At 43.4% G+C, this 22,025-nt stretch overlaps 1 protein-coding gene across 4 annotated transcripts in view; it reads left to right on the top strand.

Moving 5' to 3' along the window:
- TPD52 (tumor protein D52) overlaps positions 1-22,025 on the top strand; it is a 102,525-nt gene that overhangs the window by 8,624 nt on the left and 71,876 nt on the right. For 2 of the 4 annotated variants that reach the window (XM_059394763.1, XM_059394762.1), the window contains exon 1: positions 9,152-9,243. The exons of 1 other annotated variant lie outside the window; for it this stretch is intronic. In XM_059394763.1, the coding sequence (XP_059250746.1) occupies positions 9,183-9,243 (61 nt within the window). In that variant the 5' untranslated portion in view covers positions 9,152-9,182. Of the gene's footprint in view, positions 1-9,151; positions 9,244-22,025 lie in introns of those variants that run through there. One more of the 4 variants, XM_059394765.1, reaches the window with a different exon arrangement.

Raw genomic sequence — 22,025 nt, 5'->3', positions numbered from 1 at the left:
TTGGAGTAATTTGCATGGCTCTGAGTAGCTTTCAGTTCTTCCTTCTCTGTGTCTTTAAGTCTTCTCTCTTATGACACTTTGTAATCAGTACTAAAAATAGGGGTTTTAGGCAGGACTGTTAATTTACATGCCTCAGCTTATAGGCATGGTGTATTTCGTGTTACAGCTGTGCAAAGATAAATGTCAGTTTAAAAAAAAATATATATATATATATATATATAAATAGACTGTGATCTTGATAAAGTTTTGGATTGGGAGTTTACTGTTGGGATCAAACTTCACCCATTGTATTCTAAGCTTTGTTGGAGGCATTGTGGTATGAAAAGGAACAGATGGTTCAATCAATGGGGTATAGGTATAAAGATAGTAGCTTATCCAACCCACTGGGATCTGTACTTGACTAGAAATAAGGTATCACTAGAACAGAAGAATGTTCTTAACTATGTATTCCTAGCACTCAGTCAACTGTATGTTGCAGGCACTCCATAAATATTTGTCCTGTTATACATAATTAATTGGAAGGATTTCTAGCATAGATAGAGTCAGATGGGATTAGGATTAGGGAAGGATAATGGTTTGGTAGGGAGACAAGAATATATGTTCAAAATATGCTTGTGGTTTGGGGCGCCTGGGTTGAGTCTCTGCCTTCAGTTCAGCTCAGGTCGTGATGTCAGGGTGCTGGGATGGAGCCCCGCTTTGGACTCTCTGCTCAGTGGGGATCCTGCTTCCCCATCTCTCCGCCTCGCTCTCTGCCTACTTGTGATCTCTCTCTCTCTCTGTGTCAAATAAATAAATAAAATAAAATAAAAATCTAAAAAAAAATATGTTTGTAGTTTTATATAAAAATCACTGAAAATCTGTAAAGAGAAGCTAAATTGGTACTTTATTTCTGAAGTATTATGTTGACTGTGTGTGTAGACATATACAGATAGAGGAAGAGACAGTGAGGGTTACATTTCTGTTCTCTAAAGCATGCCGAATGTAGTGCTCAATAAATACTTCCATAAATACATTTCCTCTGTTGTTCTACCAAAGCTTAAATGTGTCCTGACTTTAGGAGGCATGGATGGTCTCAATACATTTTAGAAGTTCTCTTTGAATACAGTTGAGAAGGGTAAGGGATCCATGTTGACAGTGGTGGAAAGTACATGCTACTAGTTTAAGCAGATGAGAATTCTGCAAAGAGAGAAAAATGCAAACATTTTGGCCATTGGGGCACTTAGCAGAAGGAAGACCAACCTATCATTTTGTTGGTGTCAAGTGAATATATCACTTTTGGTATATCACTTTAATTAGAACTCAGAATGATATTGGTAATGATGGTGATACCATCAGCTGGCTTTTGCAAAACTCTTACTAATTTTCTTTTGAGTCTTGTAAAGCTGGTGGGTGATCTGTTATTAATGAGGAAACAGAAACTGAGTGATCGTGTCTTCCCTGTACATTGTGCCAGATGAGTGTCATGAGTGTCGTGTGGTGAGTGTCGTAAAAACTTTGTCCCATATCTCTTGTCTCTAAGAGAAACACCAGGAGCCCCAGAAAAATTGAAGCTACATTTGTTAACCAGTTTAAAGTCCCACGGGTACTTCATACTTCTTAGAATCCCCCCCCCCAACTAATTAAAATAAAAGTGGAATCTGAAGGGACACAGCTTCAGCCCTGCATTATAATTACCTGAGTTTTCCAGCTGGGGTTTTTACTGCATCATTTTTAAAAATACTCCTCCTGCTCCTCCTAATACCAGTGATAGTGTTTGCTGAGTATATTTTATATGCCAGGTTATGTTCTAAATGCATTTTTCTGATACCTTCATAAGAAACCCGTGAGCAGTGCTCTTAATATCACTGCTTTACACAGGAAGAAACAGGTGTAAAGGGATAGAAGAAGAACTTTTCCAGGGGCAAACAGCTCGATACAGACATATCTGGGTTTTAAATTTGGGATATTCCGCTATAAAATACATGTCTTTACACAGCATATGATACCACCTAAAAGTTACATGCAGTCTCCTTTCTCCTTTCAAAGGTGTGGTTCAGAAGAGCACCCTGGTCTGGGCTCAGCCACAGAATGGGGGCACTGAGGGGATGTATCTTTGCCAGAATATGGCTGTGTGTCTGTCCTTATGCAGAGGCACTGATTGTAAATTTTTAGGGCAAAGAGTGCTGGACTTGAAGTTTATATCTGGGTTCAAAATTTGGTGTCCTCCTTTTGTGGAGAATGAGATGCTGGATAAGTCACTATACCTTCTGGATGCTGATAATACTCCAGATATCAGAGAAAATTAAGTTAAAATCTGTGACTAGCTCTTGTGCTGAATAGCATTGATTCTGAAATTGAATATTTGGTATTTCCATAAAAGGCTCAGTTTGTGGTTTCCGGTTCAGAGCAAACATTTAATTTATTTAGGGGCAAACATGGTAGGATGCCTGTGCTCAGGCTTATGGGCTAGAACAGAGAAACAGACAAGAGAACTAGGTCCCTTTAGTGAAGTGGGTGTTATAAGGGGGTGTTGTATAATCCATGGAGGAGGAAGTGAGCAATTCCGGTTGGGTCATCAGAAAAGATCCCCGGGGCACCTGGGTTAAGCCTCTGCCTTCGGCTCAGGTCATGGTCTCAGGGTCCTGGGATGGAGCCCCGCATGAGTCTCTCTACTCAGTGGGGAGCCTGCTTCCCTCTCTCTCTGCCTGCTTCTCTGCCTGCTTGTGATCGCTCTCTTTGTGTCAAATAAATAAATAAAATCTTAGGAAAAAAAAAAAGATTCTCAAAGTACGTAACTTTTGAACTTGGACTGTAACCTTTGAACTTGGACTTGAAGGTTAAGCAGGGTTCTTTGTAAGCAGTGAGAGAAAGAAGGATGAAGAAGGGAATTTACGGAGGAGAGTCAACATGGGCAAAGGTGCTGTGGCATGAAAGGGCAAAAAGGTGTTTGTGAATCCTCAGAAATTCCCTGGATCCAGAATCTTGGGTTGTCACTCAGATTTGGGGCAGGTGGGGGTGTGAGCAGTCCTGAGTGCCAGGATCAGGAATCAGGACTGTGTTCTGTAGGTGATTAGTAGGTGGTTAGGTGCGTGGGAGTTCAGCTTTTGAATATTAATTTGGCATTGAATAGAAAGTACTAGCAAACCAGGTAAAGGGTGTTACTATATTCCTAGCTGGTGTTAGCTTTAAGAAATAAGACTGTCAGTTATTTTACCAGCAGAAGGGGTTTATTTGGAAATAACAGAGAGAATTGCAACCCAGTACAGGTAAACTGTGGCAAAACCATTGGGAAGTCCACCAAACAGAGGAGAGGAATACTCTTGTAGAAGTGGGAAGCTGAGAATACTGTCATAAACAAAAATTCTATTGGAGTAAACTGGGAGTTACTGTGAAAAAAAAATTTATTTGTTTTAGAGAGAGCAAGCGAGAGAGCAGGTGGGAGCAGGGGGAGAATCAGAGGGAAAGGGAGGGGAAAGACAATCAGACAGACTCTGCCCTGAACACAGAGTCCTGTTCCATGCTCGGTCCCACCGCCCTGAGACCATGATCTGAGCTGAGCCAAGAGTCCGACGCTCAACAGACTGCGCCACCGATGCACCCCTAAACCGGGTGTTCTATTAAACTGGCTTTCCACTGGCTCAGCTGGGACGTCTCTCATTGGCCAGGCCCGTGGGGGGTTGGGGGGGCTGCAGAAGGAAGCCTTCCTCTTCCTGCTGGGATAGTAAAATAGTATCTGTATGCAGGGTCCTGTCTCTAACTGTTGGGTGTGCAGTTGACTCCAAGAGTGGTAGGGCGGGAGGCCTGGGTGGCTCAGTCAGTTAAGCGTCTGCCTTTGGCTCAGGTCATGATCCCAGTCTTCTGGGATTGAGTCGCACATTGGGCTCCCTGCTCAGTGGGGAGTCTGCTTCTCCCTCTCCTCCTGGCCCCCCAACCCCGCTTGTGCTCTCTCTCACAAATAAATAAAATCTTAAAAGAGAGAGAGAGAGAGGATAGGGCAAGAGAGCTCCCCCTGCCCATCCTTCCATTTTAGGGATGTTTCCTTTTATTAATTTTCACACCAGAGGTGAGGGTGCTGGATTCCTGAGAGACGGCTGTGTGTCAGATGTCAGGGGTGGAGGGGATCTGGGGGTAGAGAAGAATAGAGAGGGGCTTTCAGATCGCATGGAAAAGGACCTGGGATAGAAAGTCTAGAAAGAAGAGCAGTTGCAGGGAGGGAGAGAATGAATTTAGTTTGGGGTATGTCACATTTGAGGTCTTTCCAGTTGCCTGGAGCTGCATTACAAACCATGTTAAAACCCAGTGGTTTAAAATAACAGCCTTTATTATGGTCCTAGATCTGTCATTTGGGCAGGGCTTGGTGCGGACAGCTTGTCTCTGCTCAGCCTCAGCCAGGGCAACCTGAGGTATGAGACGGGATCATGAAGGCGTACTCACTCCTGTGAGGGGCCGTTGTACTGGGAAGACCTAAGCAGTTGGGGCTCCTCGGCACCTGTCTCCGTCTTCATGGTCTCCACAATAAAAGCCAATAAGGGTCTGTCTGATGATGGTTATTCGCTTGCCTGTTTTGAGTATTCCTTTCTTGCTGGAGACTGTGCCGTAGACCAGACAGCGGGCAGCCTTTGGATGCCCAGCCTTCTGGTGTGCAGCCCAAGGGCCCCAAGGTGTGACTCCTTACAGAGAGGCAGGCAGAAGCTGCATGGCTTTTTATGACCTCGGGCGACACTTCCTTCCCCTTCTGTAGCTAAGGCCAGCCCGTATTCACGGAGGGGGTAGTGGGGGAGTTGGGGGTGCGAGTGGTGGAGGTGGTGGTGAGACTCCAATTTTGGTGGGAAGAGTGTCCGCGACTGTGTGTGTTTCAAAAACCACTACCCAGGTCTCCTGGGACGATTTTGTGGATGGGCTGGGGAGGGAGATACGGATCTCTAAGAGGAGCGGGGCAGGATATCGAGGTTGGGGAGACATGTGCTACGGGAAGCTGTTAAGTTGCTGAGATGGCCCAGGAAGAAAAGTGGGGTAAAATGTAAGCAGAACTTGGATGTGAATCTTTCAGGGCCGGGAGAGGAAGGTGCAAGTTAAGCCACAGGGAGTTCTACTTTGAACGGCTGTGGAGAGGCCAAGTGGAAGGGGCAGAAGGAGGAGATACTGGCTGGTACTGAGTCCCCACAGTGGGTAATGCTGAGAGAGGTTCATGCTCCGTGGGGAGTGGTGGGGTGGGCTTTGCTTGCCTGTACTGAGTGTTGGTTTTTGTTTTGGAGTGCAGAGAGGGTGGTGGTACTTTGACCTTTGTGCGCATTTGTAAAATGAGAGAAAAAGCCAGAGAGGCCTGGGAGAGTAATAGGCTTTGCTTTTACTGTATATGTCACTGGTTTTAGTTAAGATGCTTTAAATGCAAAGTGCATTTTAATAGTCATATCCTAGAGTTTGACCTTCAAGGAGCTCAAGTCTGTGAGCAATAATTCACTTTAATGGTAACAGCCTTGCAGAGAGTAAGTGCTTATTAAATATTTGCAAAATGAAAGTGCAGTATTCTCCATTCTCTGGGTGCTAGGAGAGCCAGAGAAGCAATTTTGCCTAGAGGTGACATTTGAGCCAAAGCCTAGTGAAGCTGTGATGATTATCATTATTATTTTTCTTAAACTGGTGATTTCTCAGGGCAAATCGGAAGTTGTGAGTGCTCGCTTTTGTCATGGAGTGTCTTTGCTCTGGGATTCGTGTGTGCAGCGTGTCTGGATTTGTCAAATATTCTCTCTCAGATTCTCTTAAGAAATGGTTTTCAGTCCCGAGCGGCAAGTCCCAAACTGGAGTCCATCAGCTGTTTCTCTGGGGTTATTGTTGGAAGGGAAACCTACATTTCAGTTGATTTTTCATTGATTTTTAAATGGAATGCTCATTCCTTCAGGGATTAAGTGAAAATTTTGATGAGTTGTAAAGATAACGTGACAGATTTCTCATGGTTTAGGGACTTGTATTTTTCCCAGAATTATGATCTGTTCTCAGACTTCCTCTTTTTAGCTTCCAGAAGGGACTCCAGCCCCGGGAGTCTTGCCGTTTTGCTGGTTTGCCTCTGGCTGGGGCTGTGGTCACTGCAGCTGGTCTGATGATGTTTTCCTAGTCTGATTATTCTATTTATAATGGCAGCTGTAGCTGTTAAGTGTGAAAAGCCATGAACTCTGCTGAAACAACCAACTTTTCAAAGTGCAGTAGGTAACTTTGATAATTCCCTAAAATCCAAAGGGAAGCATAAACCTCAAAACACACCTGTCTTTGAGCTCCCCTCTGTTTTCTCCTGGCATGCTGCGTTTTTCTGTGGGTCTGCCATCCAGCTTTGCTATTTCCCCTTCCTTCAGCTTTTCTCTCTTTTCCTGTCTTTTTTTCTCCACCAAATTTCCATTTTCATCTTCTCTTTTTATCTTTCCCCATTTTGGACTATAAAGTGGTGCTCAAGAATTTTGTGGTTCTTGTTCTTTTTATTTTGCTTTTTTACTTAAGGGATTTCATGGATTTATTCAAGATATTTTATGTTTCTTATTAGTGTTCGCTTTTCTCCTGTGGAAATAAAAAACCCCCAAGAAACAGGTTTCCTAGTTTGTTCATTTATTATTAATTAATTTCATTGCTATTGTGATGTTAATTTAGCGCTCTCTTTCTCTCTCTCTTGACATGTGTGTAATGATTCAGAGCTTAGAAAAAATCTTTGAAATGATTAGTCAGGAATTTTCAAAACTCATACCTTATTAGTTTAATTCTCTGGGTTTGTGTATGAATTCTGGGCAAAGAAGAAACATTTAGAGGCTATGTAATTTTTAAAATTTGATGAAGAGGAACTTTTGATTTTTCTTTATCGATAAATTTAAGGAATTGGGAGTTGGGGGTGCGAGTGGTGGAGGTGGTGGTGAGACTCCACTTTGGCTGAACGTGATTATTTAGTTGCAGTTCTAATCCCACGCCATCCCAGCATTTGGACATTTGTCACATTGTCACTTCTACTTTGGGCTGTGGACGTCTTGGCCACCAGCAAGTGCTCCAGCTACCTGAGCTGAGGAAGAGGCTGTGGGGTGGGCGGCCCCGCTGCAGGGCTTTCGCCCACATTGGCGCACATGACACTGCAACAAAGAGCCCCCAGGCACTCTGGCTCCTAGGGTCTGTTCACCCAGTCACCCTTTTGCTTTTGGCAATAAAAAACAGTTTTGGGAAATTTTTGTTTTTGTTTTCAAGTAGGCTCCATACCCAGTGTGGAGCCTGAGGTGGGACTTGGACTTGAGCTCACCACCCTGAGATCAAGACCCGAGCTGAGATCAGGAATTGGGACACTGTTAACTAAGGTGTTAAGTGAGGTCCCCCAGGAAGTGGGGAATTTTTAATATATGTTCATTTTCCCATTAGTACCACTACCTCACAACTGTATTTCCTGTGCTGAACAAAAGAAAAATTTTATGGGGCCCTTCATGGTATGTCTCGCCACAAAGAATGTGGTGGTTTTGCTCTTTTCTTTAGAGGCTGGAAAGGTGATTGGAAGGGAGCAGATGGTGAGATGGGGATGGTTTGGGCCTTTTAGCTTTGGAAGAGTTTGAAATTCTTAGTTCTTTTCAACCTGTATTCAGTGGGAAGGAGGCATTTTATTTGGCAGTGATGCTTTTAGTCTACTCAGTGTGCCCCTGGTCCTAGCCCCAGTTCCGCAGGTCATGGCAGCAAATGCCTTAGTTGAGCCTTCCTTCAGCTCTGCTCAATGTACTCTTCCTTTTCCATCCTACCAGTGAGGGAGTGTGAAGTGTGGGGGCCTTAAAGAATTACCCAGTATCCTCTAGTTTTGCAACATTTAACCACCTCTCAATCATGTAGAGAGATTTTATTTTATTTTACTTTAATTAATTAATTAATTTTGAGAGAGAAAGAGAGAGTATGCACTCCCTGGAGGGGAGAGGGGGAGAGAGCATCTTAGGATCCAGGGCTCCATCTCAGGACTCTGAGATCATGACCAGAGCCGAAACCAAGAGTCAGATGCCTAACCCACTGAGCCACCCAGGCACCCCCCGAGAGGCCTTATTTTAAATGGATTTGTTACAGGCATACCTTTGCTAAAATGTAGATTTATTTAATAATACCAAGTCTTCACCGTACGGAATTTTGCCTGCGAATCTTCGTGTTCACCACAGATGAGTGAAATGTCTGCAGGGCGGTCTAGCAGAGGCTTTGGGGCTGTAGTTACAGTCTTGTGATTGCTGTTTTGGGGAGAAGTCCATGCTGGGGTGTGGACATGCTGGAAAAGAAGCATTCCTCTAATCCCTATCTGGCTTGCCTGAGGAAACTTGAACATCTTTTGAGAAATTAGTTTTTTTCCTTCCAGCAGAAGCCAGTGGGCAGCCCCCTTGGGGCTCATGGGGAAGCAGCTACGGCTGTCACTCACTTCCTTCAGTGACCTGGCGTCTCGAGATTCAAGCAGCTGTACTTAAAGTGTTTAGTATTTTCCTGTGCTTTGCAGTAATTCTTTACAATTTTCGGCCCATAAGTTAAACATCACCTTTGTGAACAAAAATGTATAAAAGCAAAGCACTAAAACATTACTTCTAAATAAAAAGGCCTAGCGACCCCTGTCATATACAGCATCCTTCCCCCACATTTATTTGTTTGGTGTCTCAGCGTCATCCTTTCTTTGAAAATACCTGTTAATTTAGGGAAAGATACACTAAGGGAAACATAAGCTCATTTTAATGAAAGTCAGAACCCAAGTCCAGACCTCATTTCCTGTATTCAGTAATATGTGTCCACTGGCCCTCCCCCTCTCCCCTGCACACACCCTGTCCAGTCACTATTCAGGTTCTTAATCACAAGCATGTCCTTGAAACACAGGCTGCTTTCTTTGGCTGGCCTTCAGGATATCAAGTTTCCTCTGTTCAAAGGGAACCCGAGACCTGCTTGTGCCTGGCTTCTTTCACAGAAGAGATCTTCTTTAAAGCTGGATTTGCCAGTCGCAGTTTTGGTTATTACATGTAGTTGGTGTTTGTGGGGGGATGGTGAGTGTCGAGGAAGGGAGTTTCCACAGCAGAATTTCAGACCTTGACCTGGTAGTGCAGCTGCCTTAGGTTGCTTCCGCCTGCCCAGGCGCATTTGGCTTCTGCCTGCCTGACTCTGTCAGTCACTGTTGCAGGCTGGCCTGGTCCTCCCACCCCCACCCCTGAAGATCAAGGCTAGCCCCTCATCTCCAGATGGAGCTGGAGCGGAGAGTAGGGGAGGACCTGCTTCTGAGATGCGCAGCGGTGTGGGGAGGTAAGGGGTAGAGGCAGGTTCCTGAGTGTTCAGAAATGTTTGTTCTAGAAGCCTCCCCAGGAAGGTTTCCTAGGGTTGCAGCATTCTGTTCTCGAAGACCAGAGAGGTGCAGGCCTCTTGTTTATACTGCAAGCTGCTCATGGGTAAATGCACAGGCCTTCTCTGACCCATATTGACACAAAGGCCATTCTCTCCTGTCTTGCCTTTAACTTGCTTCCTAACTCATTTAGGAATAGATCTGTCACAGTGGGGGCGTATTACAAAATGGTCTTGTCATATAACTTACACCTTCCATGGTGGTCTTTTTCTCAAGTTTTAAGTCTCTTCACTTCAGAGGTACATCGTTTTTTTCTCTATTACTGTTGACATGGTGTTAAATCTTTTCTTTTAAAAAAATCAAGGGGGCGCCTGGGTGGCTCAGTGGGTTAAAGCCTCTGCCTTCGGCTCAGGATGATACCAGGGTCCTGGGATCAAGCCCTGCATTGGGCTCTCCGCTCAGCAGGAGCCTGCTTCCCCTCTTTCTCTCTCTGCCTGCCTGCTTGTGATCTCTGTCAAGTAAACAAATTAAAAAAAAAAAAAAATATATATATATATATATCAGATATTTCTGTTATATGAGGCTATAACTTTTTGCTTCATCTTCTCTAGGTAAAGAACCCAAGCTTCTTAAATGGATTTAGCTAAAAATTTGGCCTTGTTAAATGAAGGAAAAAAAAAAAAAACATTGGCTGAATAGTGGGAGATGAGAAGGAAAACTCTGCTTGCTTTCAGGCTAAAAAGAGATGATTTTTCTCTGTACCACGGAGAAGCATGGCCCAGATAATTGAATGGCACACAGCTGTTTCTTTGTAGGTCTGCAGTCACTTTGAGCATGGGGTTTTGCTTGTGTCAAAGAACAAGTAGGTTGTGATGACCTCACAGTATCCAAGAGAATAAGAAAGAAAGAAACCGAAGAAGCTGATGTTCCCGAAACCCAGGACTGAGAATGTACTCTTATTCTGCTTTTACTCTCCAGCGAAACTTGAGTACTTGTTATAGAGGGTGAAACTTCTACTTAATCTTTTATCACAGAGCTAAGGTAAGAGTATCTAGGCAGTTTCCGATGTTGGCTCTTTAAGCTTTGTAGGATATGTATCAAGGGTGATCCCTGCATTTTTGACATCAGATCAGCTATATTCTCACTTAAAAAATTTAGATGTGGGAAATCTTTAATTCTTTATAAAATACCACTTGTTTTTATTCTTAGTTTGGAACATAACTTGTAGCAATAATAGGAGATTAAAAGGTTATTTCTTATTGTCATCTCTGAGCTGAAAATTAAGTATATCTAATCCTATTTTTATATTACAGGTTTCCATTACCTTATTTTAAAGTGGATTTCAGAATACACTTGAGCATTTATGTTCATGAATATTGACAGTAGTGGTTGATTTTACTTCGGTGAAGTTAATGAGAAATAAAATACAGGGGTGTGTGTGCGAGAGAGTTTATGCATTTCGGAGGTTCCACAACCTGGAAAGGAGATGTCAAGGCTTCGAGGGTTGGTGGCTACTATCATTTGTCCCTAACATTTGTCACTTAGATTTTAAAGCCCTCTTTCCGGTCTCCTGGGGACTGGGAGAAGCATTGGCCACTGCGGTGCGGTGCGTGGGGCCAAGGAATCAACAAAACAGGACAACAAAAGACTTTGTGACACTTGAGCTTTTCCAAAACAATGTCTGCATTATTCTTTTTTTAAATCTTTGGTAGGTGGCTGTCCATCATACTAGTAGAGTTGACTGTTGTGCACTTTCTGAGCTCAGCCTGAGCTAACTGAGACTCTAGTGAGAGTTCTGGAGTAACATTCATACTTCACTTGTGTTTCATGATTTTTGTGACCGTCAGCATTTCCGTGGCTCATAGGGAACCTCCATTCTCCTATTCTATCAGCTTTTCCTCTCCCGTAATTGCATGCTTAGCCATTTCTCCAGTCCCCTCCTAGTACCTAGAGTATCTAAAAAAAAAAAAAAAGTCACTTTGGATTATGGACGCAATGCATGGATATATTGTCCTTGTCAACAGAAGGCGGGGTGGGAGGGTGAGAGGATTTAAAGATATTCCCTCAGAAACCTCAGTTATGAGAGTCCCATCCTTTTCTTAGGGACCTGAATGCAGACCTGTGTGACCAGCAGTTCTCAGGCTTCTGTTTGCCTCCAAGGGCTTGCTGAAACAGACTGCTTTACTTAGATGGCTGATTCAGTGGGTCTAGGGTGGGGCCTGAGAATTTGCATTTTTAGCAAGTTCCCAGGTGACGTCAGTGCCGCTGGTTCTCTAACCACACATTGGGATCACTCATAGAATTGATTTTTTGCCTATGTGTGACTTTCAAAAAGGCAGATACTCTCATATCATATGCATGTCTATATTTTTCATCTGCTCTGTCTCGTGGAGAGCTTTCTGCATTACAACACAGTGATCGTTTCTCATTCATTCATTTATTTTTTTAAGGAGAGAGAGTGTGAGGTGGGGAGGGAGGGACAGAGGAAGAGGCGGAGAGAGACTCTTAAGCAGGTTCCATGCTTAGCTCAGCACAGAGCCCGATGTGGGGCACGATCTCATGACCCTGGGATCATGACCTGAGCTGGTCAAGAGTTAGACACTCAACCGACTGAGCCACCCAGGCGCCCCCGTGATCATTTCATTCTTTTTAACTGTTGCATAATGTTTCCACCTATAAATATGCTCTAACTTCTATTAATGGGCATCTTGGTTCTTTACAGTATTTTTTTTAAACTGTTGTGCATAAATGCTGCACTGAATGTCTTTGTTTATTCCTCCTTGAGGCAAGTATGTTGGTTTAGGATAATATGGGGAAGTGAAGTTGCTGAGCATGTATATATTTTATTTTATTTTTGTTCTGATTGATAATGTCACCCTGATTCTTTATGATGTTCACCACATTAACACCTAGCCCTGAGTAATTTGTTTTATTATCTTCCTAAGCTGGGGCTAAACCAGAGTTGCTAGGAAAATTGTAAAAATGTGCTGATTGGGCTCTTTGGAAATTCAGCCTGAAGTGGGCTTTGGGCTGCTGGCCAGTATTTTTTCACTTTTTGTAGACTTCCTAAAACTGATACTCAACTCTTTTTTCCACTCTCAGTACCCTTGATGGATAAGAATTGCCCTCAGTAACAATGGCTCACTTAGTCAAGTTTCTAGAGGACATAGGTCCAATTGTATCTTTTTATGTGACGTCGTCATTACACTTCTCCGTTCTGGATGTTCTGCCCTCCTGTCAGGCTCTACATGTGGATAACCAATGTAGCATTTCTTGTGTCTTCCACTTTTCTAAACCAGTTATTCCTCTTTTTCTGCTCTGCCCTGGGGAGTGCCATGTGTTGAGTGAGTTTGGCAGGTTTTAGGTGAGGCTGCATTCACGGATGGGTGGTGGGGGGTAAGTTTGTGTTACATATCAACCCTGTCTTTGCTAATATGACTGATGAAATAGATGGGTAAAATTAAAATTAGGGGTGGGGAGCTCACACTGGGTTGTCCGTTCCTTGTTTTGCCAAGTCATTAAAATCAACCGACATAAAGCCCCGCCATCTTTTTCTAAGTGTGTGATTTTCAACACCCCCTCCCCCCTCCCAGAACAGGAAGGACATAATCTGAGTCAAGGACATTACTTTAAAGTTCAGTTTCAAGGGCGCCTGGGTGGCTCAGTGGGTTAAGCCGCTGTCTTCGGCTCAGGTCATGATCTCAGGGTCCTGGGATCGAGTCCCGCATCGGGCTCTCTGCTTGGCGGGGAGCCTGCTTCCTCCTCTCTCTCTCTGCCTGCCTCTGTGCCTCTATGCCTACTTGTGATCTCTGTCAAATAAATAAATAAAATCTTTAAAAAAAAAAAAAAAGTTCAGTTTCAAAAAAAAATTTTTTTTTCCCTCTTTGCCTCTGGCAAGTGAAAATGTTGATTGAGTGTGGAGTGGTCCTAGTACATAGAGGAAGCTGACATTCCTTGAGTAAAAACATGTGAGGTCTGCAGGAGGCTTTCCTAGTTTGTCGTGCTGCTAATGGTACTCTCCAACGTGCCTGCTGGACGTGGGGTTGGTCCTCGACTGTGCAGCTCTCCTGAAGGAGAAGAATTCTCAGGATCCTTGGTCACCCGTTAGCGCTCTTTGAGCACCTGCTCGGCGCCAGGCACTGAGCAAGGTTCTAGATAAAAAGAAGCAGAGGAGGGAGTTCTTGAATTTCAGCAGCTCCCAGAGAGGCCTGCTTCGTCTGTACCATGCTGACTGCTTTGCCGTGAAGACATGTTCAGATTTGTATGATGACAGCTCCCATGTGTGCTCACAGATCGCTTGCCATCCACATCTGCTGAGATTGGTCACTTTTGGCTACGAGCTGTGCTTAGACAAGGTTGCTCTTGTATCTCTGAGCATCTTGGGATCATCTCCTTTGAAAGCCAGGAAACACTCTTGTGAGCGCATCCAAATATCTTTTACCTACTTTTGTGCTTTTTTGCTTTGGGATGTGAAAATACCCAATAAATGGTAACGAAATTTGTGCTGATTTTAACAGCAGGGCTCCCCCAAAATAGAGTGAACCTCCTCCTCCCCTAGGACAACTTCAGCAGAGCCCGAGACAGTTGTGTGTTTGGAACCTTATGTGGTGTGTGGAAACAAATTAAAATATTACCCACAGCGTAACTCATTACAGTGTTAATTCTCTCGAAACAGCCAAGATCTAAGGGGCTTATTAGGTTTTAAATAGATAGAGTGCTTTATTAGATTTTTTTTTCCTGTTACGATTTATTGGATGAGGTGCTGAAGAGATTGAGATGACCTAAGAAATTAGAAAATCCTTCGGTTTGATTAAAATGCACTGAACACTGTGTGGAAGGCAGTTCCACAACCTCAAGACCAGTTGTGGGTTTATTCCAGTGAACCTGATAGAAAAAGTATCTTGAAGAAAGGGCACTTGGTTCTGAACCATGTATGCAGCCCATAAAGTTCGCCGCAAGACTGCTATCCTGAAACCTAGTAAATATTTAATATGAGGGGAGGCGTCTAAGGCTTTTCCTAGTGCTAAGGGGTTTGCTGCCGTTGCCATGGAGAAGCTGGTGCTGGTCTCAGCTGTGTGACCGACACTGCAGGCCCTTCAGGAAGCGGGGAGCGGGAGCGGAAGGTCACTGAACCTCAGTGAGCTTGGAGAGCGCTGTTGGTTCTGATGAGTATTGATCTGTTTGTTTCTGGTCTCCCATACTGTAAAATGTCTACTGTTTTGACTGTTCACTATTTTTTAAAGTACTCGTTTTACTTGGAATTTGGTTTCCTGTTGTAGAATCTGAGGCTTGTATGTTGGTAAAATTAGGATGTAATTTACTTACTAATTATTTGTATTGTTATCATGATATTCTTCACAAGAGAAAAGAGGACAAAATACTACACAAAACATTTGCCTGACAAGGATTCCTTTCATTTGAAGAAGCATAAATGACCTGGTTGGTTCTGACTGTTCCTTGAACTTTTTTCTTTAAAACTAATTACAGAATTTATTATATATAACTTAAATATTGGGAGTTTCTTCCTTAGAATTCACCTTACAGTTAGTCTACAAATAAACTGTGACTTTTATGATTGTTTAAAAATTTAATATGTATATTTCACAAATGTTATGAGAGGATAAATAACATTTTTTTGAAAAGTTTTTTTTTTTTCCTTTTTGCCTGCTCTGGTGCCCAATGTGGTGGAATATACTAGAATCTTAATAAACATTTAACACATGTGCTTCATGTTGAAAGTGAAACCATCCAATCCTTAGTAGGCTTTTAATCTTTATATACTCTTAGTCCCCAGAGTAGGTTTTTGTGATGCCTGTAGATTTTAGAAATGAAAACTTTTAAGTGATTGATCAGTTGGTTGCTTTTAATGTGGTGGACATTGCTAATTATGAAGCTTAAAGAAATAATTAGCCTGGACTGTGCTTATGGGTGGCCTCTTGCTATGTTTTAATGAGTTCTGGTAAAAGCGAAAATATGTGTTCCAAAATAACCAAACTTTTTTTTTTTTTTTAAGATTTTACTTACTTATTTGAGAGAGCAAGCCAAGGGGAGGAGGCAGAGGGAGAAGCAGACTCCCCGCCGAGCTGGGAGCCTGAAGCGGTGCTCAGTCCTAGGACTCTGAGATCATGACCTGAGCTGAAGGCAGATGCTTAATTGACTGAGCCACCAAGGAACACTCAAATTAATCAAACTTTTAATTGGGGCTGTATATAAGTGAATTTGAAGGTTGTCTTTCCAACCCTAGATCCTCTCTCTCTTTTTTTTTTTTTTTTAAGATTTTCACAAAAGATAAACATTTCACAAAAGATAAGCCCCACTGGATCTCAGCCTTGAAGAGTTTTTATAGGAAAAGAATATTCTTCATAAAAGTGCTATGGAGATTGCCTTACATAGGGTAATAAATTCATGTGTATTTTTTTTTGTTACCTAACAGACCCTAAAACTTAGCAGCTTAAAAATTTAGAGAGAGTATTTTAGAGAGAGAGTGTGGACAGGGGAAGGGGCAGACAGAACTGGAGGGGGTGGGGGGGCGGTAATCCTCAGGCAGACTCCCCACTGATTGCTGAGCCTGATGTAGGCCTCCATCCCAGGACCCTGAGATCATGACCTGAGCTGAAACCAAGCGTCCGCTGCTTAACTGAATGAGCCACCCAGGCACACCACCTAGAGCCTCTTTCTCAGGATTTACAGCAACAAAGGAAAATAGAGATGACTTGACTTTGGGTTCTCGTGTTAGGGTTTACATTCTGCGATTTTGGGCACAGCTTGTGAAGGCTGGCTCCAGTGAGGGGAAGAGAAGAGGATGAGATAAGAAGCAGCCTTCTAGATGTTTCACATAAACTTGTAGATGGTCTCATTTAGTCCTTTGGAAAGCTGTCTTCGTAAGTTACAGTAATTTACCGGTGGGAGATGTGAAGGCCCAAGAAGTGGATACTTCCTTCCTTGGTCTTACGGTTCCTAAATGTGGAATCAAGATGCAAACCCAGATGGGTCTGCTTCCCAGGTTCATGCTCCGTGACCGCTGCCATCAGCTGCTGGAAGCCTTTGCTGCTGACTCGGTGGGTGGTGGTCTGTTGACTCCTGAACTGCCTGCTTTATCTCACTTCCTCTGTGAATGTGTGAACACATGTTTCCATCAATTATTCCTCCTCCGTTCCCTTCTGGTGGGGTTATAAGAGAGAGTGTAGGGGTGGGGAAAGGAAGGACAAGTTGAGTTCTGCCCAGGACCAGTTTGTTTTTGTTTTGTTTTGTTTTTGCTTTCTTCCTCTTTCTCAGACTCGCCCCATTTTCCGAATGCAGTGACGACAGCAGGCCTCTATACAGTTAATCAAGTCTTTATTACTGGGGATCAGCTCAACCCTAACTAATGTCCAGTAATATCTCTCCCTAGTTTTTTTTTCCTGTACGTAGGTGTGGGATGGCTGAGAATCCTTGATTGGACTAGGCCAGACTGGGGTTAATGAGAAGATAGAGACCTCCTCTGTGCTCCGGGAGCTAATGGCTTGTGTGGGTTGCAGACCTGTGAGCCTTCACTGCACCATAAGACAGACTGACCTCATTGTTAAAATGACTCCCTCAATTTGAATTAAGGGAAAGGAGTTAGTAATTCTGGTGAGGGAGAATCCAAAGCATTTTCAGAAAAGATAAGCCCCACTGGATCTCAACCTTGAGAGTTTTAATAAGGTTGTCCCAGGAAAGAATATTCTTGATAAAAGTGGTATGGAGATTGCCATGAATAAATTCATGTGTATTTTTTAGTTACCTAACACACCCTAAAACTTAGCAGCTTAACAAAAACAAAAAACAAAAAACAAAAAACATTTGTTACCTTACATAGTTTCTGAAAGTCAAGGATCTGAGACTGGCTGGCTACGTAGTTCTGCCTCAGGGTCTCTTGAGTTTGTAGTAAAGCTGTTGGCTGGAGCTTTAGTCATCTCAAAGCTTGACTTGGGTAGTCTTCGGCAAGAAGTATCAGTTTCTCACTCCATGGTCCTTTCCATAGGGCTGCCAATGACCTGATTTTCATAGATCCTATAGGGGAGAGAACCCAAGAGCTGTTTTTCATTGGTCAGGCAGATGGTCTCCCATAAAGGTGTATGACTACCAGCAATCATTGAAGCCATCTTGGAGGCCATCTTGTGGCTCACTGTAGGGATGGCCTGGTGTGTAATGTGTGTGTGGAAAGGGGCAAAGCCTCTGTACCTGGAACTTAGACAATGAGGAGTGATATCTGGAAAGTGAAATTGATGTCGATACGGTGTGAGTTCCATGAGACTGAATGTGATGTGGAATTAACTTTCAAACAGTATAGTCTAGTAGGAGAGTTACATTTTGTAGGTAAGTATAACCCCAGGTGGAAGGCAAAATGCGTACAGAGGTATGAGTTACAAATACGGGAGTTCAGATTTGCTAGCCGGAAGCAGAGTCAGATTTGTAGGAGAGGTGGGGTTTGTGTTGGAAGGAAATGGTCCAGGTGTTGCTCATATTGAGGTCCAGCTGTGAAGTTCATCTGTGCCTCACAATACTGTGGACTGCTGTTAACATCTTGATTGATTTATTCTTCCTGCCAGGATGACAGAACCTGTAGTCATTACTGGATTTTAACGTTAAATTTGAAGTAACTTCACTAGTTGACTTGATAATGTTGACCCCTCCAACTTGTTTCTATTTTTGAGCAAGAATGGAGGATGATAGAAATGTTTACTTGCTTAGGGTACTGTCCACTACCCACGTTTTATGTCGTATAAAATTTGTTGCCGGGGCGCCTGGGTGGCCTAGTCAGTTAAGCATCTGCCTTCGGCTCAGGTCATGATCCCAGGGTCCTTGGATGGAGCCCAGCATCGAGCTCTGTGCTCAGTAGGGAGCCTGCTTCTCCCTCTTCACTCTGCTTCTCCCCCACCCCACTCAACTCTTACTCCCTCCCACTCTCCCAAATAAATAAATAAATAAATAAATAAAGCCTTTCAAAAAAAATGTGTTACCATATGTAACCAGTGCATATAACAATAGAGTACTGTGGGGAATTGTGTGTGTGTGTGTGTGTGATGTGTGTATCTAACTGGGCATCAGTGTTCTGCGTCCTGCACTGTGGTTGTTTTCTGTAGCCATATGGAAGCCTTCACCCTTGTTACCGACAATAGATTACTTTTCAGAATTCATTCATTTTTTTAAGACCATTAAAGCCTTAGGGACTAATGAGTAAACCCCCTAAATACTACCTTACTGTTTGAAAAAGAGTTAATGTTCCTGGAAAGGTGAACTATTTTCTCTGGTTAACAAGGTGGAGCCGGGTGTTCCCAGTGGTTCAGGCTATAATAAGCACTTGGTGAATAAGAAATGATGTTATTCTGGAGACAACTTTTAAGTAATTAGAATTTTACCTCATTTTAATTAAGATTTTCTAACTGTCACCTGTCTCCCCAACCGCTGAGTGAGGCACAGGTACTTCTTGTCAGTCAGGTTCTGTGACTGACTCTGAGGGTGACCTCAGGAGAACCTAGTATTTGGGTTTAGAGAGGGCTCACGTTCTCTCCACCAAAGAACACTGAGAAGAGGCCATGGAACCAGTCTGTGTGTCACAGCTGGACGAGTAGTGACAAAATCTCCAGGGCCTTCTCGTAAAACAAAGGCATGTTTTGTTGTGTGGGGAGCATAAATAGGCTTTTTCTCTTTTTTCTTTTTTTTCCAGTCAGATGTGAAATTGGAATAGCTTAATGGTAACACACAGCCTGCTCGTCGAGCTGTCTGTGCACCTCTCCCGTGACAGAATAGTGAGAAAGTGTGGGTCCAGGAAAAGTGTGGGTCAGAAGAACTGGGCTGCGGGACCCACCTAGGAGACCGTGTGGGTCAGGCACGTGTCCCTGAACTTTAGGCTCCTTCTTACAAATGCTCTGTTATGCCTATCTAGAGGCTTGGAAGGATAGAAAAAAAGCCACTGTATTTGAGTACTTTTAAAAGCCATGAGGCACTATCCAGATACACACTACTCTTTATTGTTGCTTGTTATTTTAGTTCTTGTGCTGAATTGTTTCCCCAAGGGAAAGCTTTACCTGTCCTTTAAACCGCATGGCCCCAACGGTGGGTAATTATTAACTCTGTTAATCTGGATTACATACTGTACAGTCTTTCGATAACATGAGCATTTATCTTTTTTTTTTTTTAAAGATTTTTTATTTATTTATTTGACAGAGAGAGATCACAAGTAGGCATAGAGGCAGGCAGAGAGAGAGCGAGAGGAGGAAGCAGGCTCCCCGCTGAGCGGAGAGCTGGATGCGGGACTCGATCCCAGGACCCCGAGATCATGACCTGAGCCAAAGGCAGCGGCTTAAGCCACTGAGCCACCCAGGCGCCCGCATTTATCATTTTAAGTACTCAAAGTTTGCAAGTCTGAAACTCAAAAAAATTATGTTTTTCACAACTACTACTCTAGATGCTGATGGGTATGGGACTTCTTTTCGGGGGTGATGAAAAGTTCTCAATTTAAATTGTGATGGTTTTGGGGGGTTCCTGGGTGGCTCAGTGGGTTAAATTGGGATGGTTTCACAACTGTGGATATATGAAAAATGTCAAAAAGTATGGTTTTTATTGTATGTGAATTATGTGTCAGTGAAGCTGCTATTAAAAAACAAAGCACTGTCCTTAAATGTTTCCTACAAAAATCCCATCATCTCCTCCCTCCCTGCCAGTGTCCTGGACACTGTTGAGTTGAAATCATCCAAGTAGTACAGTGGGATGAAGGTAGAAAAAGGGGCAACAGGGGTGAGGGTAAAACCCTGGGGGGTGAGCTCCACAGGGAGGGCTGGGGAGGGGGTTTGGTTGGTATCTGGGGGGACTTGTGGCAAGATTTGGCCCTGCGGTGTATGTTTGTCAGGCATAGGTCTGGAGGGAGGAAGGAGATGCTCCACCAGCGAGTGAGGCTCTGGCGGGGAGGGGCCGCAAATAATCATGGAAGCCGGTTACATGTGTCTTGGGTGTGAAGTTGGGAATGCTGGTATTTTGCAGTGCAAATTCTGGTGACTTGACCTTCAAAATCAGAAGCCCTGTGTTGAGGGAGTAGGCTTAAGGCCAGAGGATGGCTGCGTTTTGAGAAAGTGGGGCAGAGGGGAATTCACGGAGCCATAGATTCTTAATTTTTAGAGTGTGTCATTGAGTAGCAAGGTGAAGAGCCCTGTCAGGTCCTCAGAGGAACAAAAGCCAGGCAGTGAGGTGAGGCAAGAAGGCGGAAGCCAGGCCCTCTAGGCAGCTCCCAGAGATTTGGTTACAAACTTTGGGAGTGTGGTGTTCAGTAGCCCTTTGGGTTCATTTTTAGTTTTTTCACTTGTGTATTTTTATTTTTAATAAATTTTGTTGAGTATATTTTCGATTTTCTAGATGCATATAGTCTTGTGTTTGGTCACAGTGTATGGAAAGCCTTTTCAGATGTATGATTGCCAAGCAGAAACTGCTCTATTTTGGTCTGGCACCTGCAGAAGCAGACTACTGAAACTTAAGAAACCACATTTTGCTGCTTAAGGGGCATTCAGGTTATCTTCCTGTTGAGTTTTATGCAATGAGGTTTCAGACTAAGGTTTCTGTCACTTTAGGTCTCATTGTTCAAGACTGTCACCTTTTGAACACTGTCTTCTGAGAAATATTTAAATTCTGAAGGACAGGGCTAAGCCCTTCGTTAAGAGACAGTATTCAGGGCGCCTGGGTGGCTCAGTGGGTTAAGCCGCTGCCTTCGGCTCAGGTCATGATCTCAGGGTCCTGGGATCGAGTCCCGCATCGGGCTTTCTGCTCGGCAGGGAGCCTGCTTCCCTCTCTCTCTCTCTCTCTCTGCCTGCTTCTCCATCTACTTGTGATTTCTCTCTGTCAAATAAATAAATAAAATCTTAAAAAAAAAAAAAAGAGACAGTATTCACTAGTACAGTAATTAACTACTATGATGATCCTCCTTCTGAAGGCTCCTGACCAACTTATTTTCATGTTTATGGAAAGTAATACATGTTCAAGGCAGAAGAATTCAAACAGTACAAAGGGGAGTACAGTTAAAATCAAATCTCTTCCCCTGTGACTCATTTCCCAGAGACATGTGTTGTCATCAAGCTCCTTGGATGTCCTTTAAGAAGTGGGTAATGGTAAATGTATAACCATTTAACGATCCAAATGAGAATATGTCATACACATTATTCTGCACTTTGATTGTTTTACCTAACACGTATCTCCTTGGATGTTTTTCTTCATCTAACACAAATGGATAAATCTTTCTTTTCTTTTTTTAAGAAACAGCTTTATTAGTTAAAAACAAAAACAAACAGGGGAGCCTGGGTGGCTCAGTGGGTTAAGGCCTCTGCCTTCAGCTCAGGTCATGATCCCGGGGTCCTGGGATCGAGCCCCGCATCAGGCTCTCTGCTCAGTGGGGACCCTGCTTCTGTCTCTCTCTGCCTGCCTCTCTGCCTACTTGTGTTCTCTGTCAAATAAATAAATAAAATCTTAAAAACAAAACAAAACCAAAAAAACCAAAACCAAAATGGGGGCACCTGGCTGGATCAGTCAGCTAAGCAACTGCCTTCAGGTCAGGTCATGATCCCAGAACCCTGGGCTTGAACCCCGTGTCTGGCTCCCTGGCCACGGGATAGTCTGCCTCTCCTTCTCCCTCTGCCCTTCCCCACTGCTGGTGAGCTCTCTTTCTAATAAATAAATAAAATCTTTAAAAAAATAAATAATAAAAACAGCTTTATGAGGTATAATTTGCAGTAAATAATTT

This window comes from Mustela nigripes, chromosome 3 (genome assembly GCF_022355385.1).
Source record: "Mustela nigripes isolate SB6536 chromosome 3, MUSNIG.SB6536, whole genome shotgun sequence".
NCBI lineage: Eukaryota > Metazoa > Chordata > Mammalia > Carnivora > Mustelidae > Mustela > Mustela nigripes.
This window is presented reverse-complemented; position numbering and strand designations above follow the sequence as displayed.